The following is a 6339-nucleotide window of genomic DNA, read 5'->3' as shown; positions in this document are numbered from 1 at the left end:
TGCTTCGGGTCGTTGTCATGTTGGAAGACCCAGCCACGACCCATCTTCAATGCTCTGGCTGAGGGAAGGAGGTTGTTGCTCAAAATCTCACAATAAATGGCCCCATTCATCCTCTCCTTAATACAGTGCAGACGTCCTGTCCCCTTCGCAGAAAAGCACCCCCAAAGCATGATGTTACCACCCCTATGCTTCACAGTAGGGATGGTGTTCTTGGGATGCAACTCATCCTTCTTTTTCCTCCCAACACGATGAGTGAAGTTTAGACCAAAAAGTTCTACTTTGGTCTCATCTGACCACATGACTTTCTCCCATGCCTCCTCTGGATCATCCAGATGGTCTTTGGCAAACTTCAGACGGGCCTGGACGTGTGATGACTTGAGCAGGGGAACCTTCCGTGCAATGCATGATTTGAAACCATGACGGCGTAGTGTTCTACTGACAGTGACCTTTGAAACTGTGGTCCCAGCTCTCTTCATGTCATTGACCAGCTCCTCCCTATCGTTCTGGGCTGATTCCTCACCTTTCTTATCATCAGTGATACCCCACGAGGTGAGATCTTGCATGGCGCCCCAGTCCGAGGGAGACTGACAGTCGTCTTTAGCCTCTTCCATTTTCTAACAATTGCTCCAACAGTTGATCTATTTTCACCAAGCTGCTTGGCAATTGCCCCGTAGCCCTTTCCAGCCTTGTGGAGGTCCACAATTTTGTCTCTGGTGTCTTTTGACAGCTCTTTGGTCTTGCCCATGGTAGTAGTTGGCGTCTGACTGACTGTGGGGTGGACAGGTGTCTTTAAAGAGCTCAGACAGGTGCTACTAATTTAGATTAATGAGTGGAGTAGAGGTGGACTTTTTCAAGGTACAGTAACAGGTCTTTGAGAGCCAGAATTCTTGCTGTTTCTCAGGTGTTCAAATACTTATGTTCCTCACTGTATATAATCACACTTTACTGGTGTTGTAAAAAATGTCAAATAAACGTTTTTTTTTTTCAAATCACATGAAAACATTAAATAAAGTTCATTTTGTAAAATGTTTTTTAAAACAGCCTGCTCACTGACCTCCTCTACAGAGATTGCTGCATCCACATGTAGGTTAGGCAGGTGGATGGTGTAAGGTTTCCCTTCAGGGGTCTTTGGTTTGCTTTGCAACAGGCCTATACAGACATCATAGCTCTCCAGGGCAGACTCCATATCTCCCTGACAAAAGACAAGCATGACAGACTTAAAAGTCACATCTGAGAGGAAAAGACTCATTATAATCAAAAGCCCTACAATACAGACTTTACCTGCAGGGCCAAGAATCGTGCCTTGAGCCAGTAGACACGCACCATGACATCTAGCCAGTCATCCTCAAACAGGTCTCTTTGGGATGAACCTAAGGCCAAAAGAAAGGTATCACCCTGAAAGTGCTGCCCAGGGAATTCTGAGTCAGCTGCATCACTGCCAGGACCAATACTGCTTCTTCTTGGAGACACTAGAGAAAAGAGAGGGGGAAAAAAAAAAAAAACACTATAATTTTTATATGTAACATAGTAAGTGAAAACATCTTGTTCCCCAGAGTTTAAAATTTAACACACTGGCATCATGTTTAGAGCTGCATCTGCATTGCCCCCCATGGGCCAATCATTACAATTCTCACAATGACAAAATCCACATTTAGGTCAAATTGTTGTCAGCAATGCCTAAGATATAGCATATGACAGATGGACAAAAAGTGAATCAACACAGTAGACTTTTGGACAGCATATTGCATCTTCAAATCACTGCAGCATAGTGGTCAAAAAGTTTATTTGTCATATGCACAGTTAGGAAACATGTTTCCCTGTACAATGAAATTCTTACTTTGCCGTGCAGCATCTAAGTCTGGTCTAAGTGATAAGCGCTAGCTTGGTAGTACTTACCAGTCTTCCCTTTTTTGCATAACCATTGGTCCATCTTCAACTCCATACACGCTAAGCTCATTGCCAACATTTCCTATACATGTAGCAGATATAAACACTTATTAGAGGTCATTGTGGGGACAAAATATGAGGCCAAATCTGATGAAAAACTAGTTATGTCCCTGTTTACAATTTAAGAAAATGTAAACATTTTAGATCCTGAAATGGAGGTGAGTCTAAAAATATCAGCAGTATCTGGGACAACACCAATGTTTGAATTTTAACACACACTAATCTTTAAGATGTACCACACCAAAATGAACATGCTGAAATAATTGTGATTCAAGAATTTTTCCTTCATTATATTTTGCAGTGAGCAATATCTGTTAGTGAGGAACTCAACCTAAAACCATTAACATCTGCAATCTAATTAAAAATTCAAGTAGTCAAGAAATCACCCAGTTTGCATGTGGTTTACCCGGATGTGACGGTTGCTGCAGTCCCGAAGCAGAGGGTTAGGAAAACCGCTGCTATGTTTCCTCCAGGTCTGATAGATCTCCAGAACCACAGCAGTCAGTCCCCGAGGCCACTCCTCCATGAACTTCTGACCCACTGCTTTCAGATAGTGCATCATCAGGTCCAGTATACCTCCATTGGTCATATTACTGAGCAGGAAGTTATGGACATCCTGTTGTTCTACAAAAGGCAATGCAGTTTTTTAATACAACAGAAATGGTAATTAGGCATAGCAGCACATTGTTAATATATGACTATGATGCACAACACACCAGATGCCATGTATTCAACTGAGTCAGCAGGCAAGCAACTGCCACGTAGAGGCTGTACATCTTCTTTCCCATCACAGTGCGTCTCGAGATTACTCAGACTCTCATCATCATTATCAGGATCAAACTTCTTTAGCCTAAGAAAAACCAGCACAATCGTTTTTTCCCTCAACAGAACTTGGACAAGCTAGGTATTACAGTATATCAGAGGTGTGGTGCAAGCTACCTGGAAGGAAGGTATTTAAAAAGCAGTTCCTGAAAATCTATCTTTTCTTCTTTCTTGCATTTTGTGTTGCGAACACGTGCTGAGCGCCGCTTCGCTGTCTCTCCACTATCTTCAATCCCACGTTTCCTTTTAGGAGCTTTCTTCACTTTATCTGTCACAGACACTTCCAGTGCAGTAGCTGTGAATATATATATATATTACAAAATATTAGTTAAACATAAGGCTAATACTTATTTATAATAATCTGTAGGCAGCCAACATATAAACGTCTCTTTAAAAACTAACCAACAGTGGGAGCAGAGGTGATGATCTCTACAGTTGTCTGGGTGGGGGTAATATGAGGTCGGGTGACTGGTTGGGGCAACACTGCTGGCTCAGGGAAGGCCACTGGTGGCAGGGATGAGCTGGGGCTGCTGCTCAGCACTGTGGTCTGGCCCATACTGACAGGGCTGCTGGGCTGGGGGAGGTTCTGGTGGAAGTTTGGGTCACTGTACTCTGACAAATCAATTCTGCAGCCAAGACTCGGGCGTGGTGGTTCACATGTGGTTTGATGTCTGTACATTGCAAGAAGGCTTTCACCTACATGCTTCCATCTGAGATAAAAAAAAGAAAGAAGTGTTTATTAAAATTAGCTCAAAGGTTCTAAAAATTAAGAAAAAAGAAAACAATTACTTCCAAGTCACACCAACAGCTTAAGTGCACTGTATCCCTTTTCGCATTTTAAAGCTTTGCAAGTCAGCTTTGCCTGAGTATTAACTGGCCTATCGCTCACTTCCTGCACAGCACTGAGACTGCTCTGGACAAGGTTATAAATGACTTGCTGCTTGCAGCTGATGCAGGCCAGTATTTAATTGTAATTCTCCTTCACCTCAGGTCTTCTTTTGATACAGTGGATCATAATGTCTTGTTCATTCATCTGAAAAACTATGTTGGCATCGGTGATGTGGCTCTGGATACCTAAACAAGATCAGGTCATCCCTTTCATCTGCAGGTCTAGAACAGGTCATCCATGTTTGTCTCCTTCAGAGTGGACTACTGCAGCACTCTTTATTCTGTATCAGCAGCTGCAGCATTCAAGGCAACATGGCCAGGCTTTTAACATGCTCAAGGAGCAGTGACCACATCCTTGCTGTCCTTTAATGGTTACCCATGAGTTTAAGGATTGATTTTACTGCTTGATTTTAATCTTTCAGTGGTCAGGCTCCTACTTGTATATCTGTAATATCCGGACTCCCTATGAAGCTGACTGCTGCCTTACTAAAGTTCTTGACTTATCACTAAAGCTGCCTTTGCTCTCTGAGCCCCTCAGCTGTCAAACTCCCTGCCTGATAAACTCAGTCAAATCTGGTGTCCTCCTTTAAGGCAAGGCGAGGCAAGTTTATTAACACAGCACATTTTCACACCCAAAGGCAATTCAAAATACAAATTAGGCTAAAATACTAGATGCAAATTAAAAGCAACAAGACATTAATTTAAATCTCTTCTTTAAACTCACCTTTATCACATTACATTTCTTAACTGATATATTGTAATTATCATGTTTTAGATTTTTTTGTCTTTATTACTTTTATTCTTCATTTCTTTCATTTCTTCTTCACAGAAAGACAAAACACTTATGCTCAACTCTCAACTGCTCTTCTCATTTAAATTATTTTCAAATGAGAAGAGCAGTTGAGAGTTTAAACTCAACCATCAGGAAAAACAGAACAGGTCGCAGACACACAGCAGCACACTGGACTCACGAGAGACAGTGGATGGGCTGAATGAGGACAAGATCAGGTTTTGGTTCAGAGTGAGAGAGAGCCTGTCTGCGCTTCCGTATCTCCAGTGCCTCTTCCACAATGGATTTGCGTTCCTCTTCCTCCACTTCTACATAGTGAACAGACATATCACTGCAAATAACCAGAACCACAACGCAGATATTTGTAAGTAACGTGAACATACAGAGCTGCAGACAGAGCACATTATAATATATAGAGGAATAAAAAAAATAAAAAAAAGAGATACTTCACCATTTCATGAACATGTGCATCGTGTCCTTCTTCAGACAGGGCTGCTCTTCAAAGATTTTCTCCTTCAACACCAGGCCTTTAGTGTAACAGTGATCCTTCTCTAGGGCTTTGGCAATGAAGTACAAACAGCCTGGGAAAATGAATACAGATCGTTTTTTTCCTCATTCTGTACTTTGGCAGAGGTAATGAGAGGATAAAGAGCTTATGATGAAGTATTACATACAGGTGTAATCACTGAGTATGTATAGAATAGTTATGAGGTTGTCCAGGCAGGGCCAGTGGTCTGGGTTACAGCGTAATCCCTCCTCAAAGGCATGTCGAGCCAGAGGAATGCGCAGCAGTCGCACAGCCACCTGACCAATTTTATACCACATGTTCACATCGGTGGAATCCAACATAACTGCCTAAAGATAAGAACAGAACAGAAAATATGGTGAGAACATTCACCACAGTATTATTCACATGCATAAAAAAACTGCCACTGCTTGATTGTTTTACCTCCAAATAAAACTCCATAGCGGTCTCCAGGTCATCCCGTGTTGCAGCCATACTAGCCAAGTTTTTAAAAGTAGAATATTTCAACATCAGTCCAGGATGTTTGAGACCCACTCTCTGATCATCCGAGGGCATGGCCTAAGACAATGGAGGATACATCAAATATGGCACCAAACACAGGATAATGCAAATTCATCTCAAAGCCATCGAGTCATTTGAATAAGAATGCAAAATGCTCCAGTGCGTGGGAAGGGTTTGTGCTGCCACAAAGCAAAATTAAGGTGCATTCTGCACATTTTATTTAATTAATGAAAATTCATTATGGCGCCTAATCTGAATTTTTAGATAGTAAATATTGGTGCAGCATTAGAGAGAAAACAGAAATATTTGGCCCAAGTATCCCATCACAAACTTCACAGAAGACGTGATATTTGAACAATATTTCAAACCTGAAAATGGATGAACACATCAAACAGCCACACCAAGAACCAAACACATAACTTCACAAGTGAAGACCATTTCAGCACCATTTTCCGAAATTAATAGAACTATTCCAAGAACTTAAACAATTAACTTACTTACTAATGCAGTATACTGTATGTGAAATATTTTAATAAGAAGAACAAATCAAAAATTACCTCTTGGTTCCATCCTGAGAAAGCATGGTGCCCTTTTTCATTGTTATGCTGATGACATTCAGATTTATAATGCCACTAAAGAGGAGAGATAACTTTTCAATTAGGCCACTATTGGATATGTCTTGATGACGTCAAGGACTGGATGACACTAAACTTGTTAAAACTTAATGAGACAAAGACTGAAGTAACAGTGTTTGGCCCAAATAAGTCTGGTGACCCACCCTCAGTTGACTTAGGTCACCTGGAGCAGTATGAGAAACAGACGATCCTGAATTTGGGCGTAAAAATTGATTCTGGTCTGAAGTTTG

The 6339-nt window shown here is 41.4% G+C and overlaps 1 protein-coding gene across 8 annotated transcripts in view; it reads right to left on the bottom strand.

Annotated features, from left to right (window-relative positions):
* The window catches only part of cabin1 (calcineurin binding protein 1), a 46791-nt gene that overhangs the window by 38218 nt on the left and 2234 nt on the right, over window positions 1–6339 (bottom strand). For 6 of the 8 annotated variants that reach the window (XM_020590622.1, XM_020590621.1, XM_020590623.1 and 3 more), the window contains exons 5-16: window positions 6032–6106; window positions 5397–5531; window positions 5122–5302; window positions 4899–5028; window positions 4629–4778; window positions 3172–3479; window positions 2887–3064; window positions 2664–2797; window positions 2354–2571; window positions 1897–1969; window positions 1282–1469; window positions 1055–1192 (exon numbers count right to left, since the gene is read on the bottom strand). In XM_020590622.1, coding sequence (XP_020446278.1) covers window positions 1055–1192; window positions 1282–1469; window positions 1897–1969; window positions 2354–2571; window positions 2664–2797; window positions 2887–3064; window positions 3172–3479; window positions 4629–4778; window positions 4899–5028; window positions 5122–5302; window positions 5397–5531; window positions 6032–6106 — 1908 coding nt within the window. The remainder of the gene's footprint in view (window positions 1–1054; window positions 1193–1281; window positions 1470–1896; window positions 1970–2353; window positions 2572–2663; window positions 2798–2886; window positions 3065–3171; window positions 3480–4628; window positions 4779–4898; window positions 5029–5121; window positions 5303–5396; window positions 5532–6031; window positions 6107–6339) is intronic. The other 2 variants (XM_020590625.1, XM_020590628.1) reach the window with 1 other exon arrangement.

Source organism: Monopterus albus, unplaced genomic scaffold (genome assembly GCF_001952655.1).
Source record: "Monopterus albus unplaced genomic scaffold, M_albus_1.0 scaffold12.1, whole genome shotgun sequence".
In the NCBI taxonomy this organism is placed as follows: domain Eukaryota; kingdom Metazoa; phylum Chordata; class Actinopteri; order Synbranchiformes; family Synbranchidae; genus Monopterus; species Monopterus albus.
Note: the sequence above shows the minus strand (reverse complement) of the source record. Positions and strands in the feature narration are given on the sequence as shown.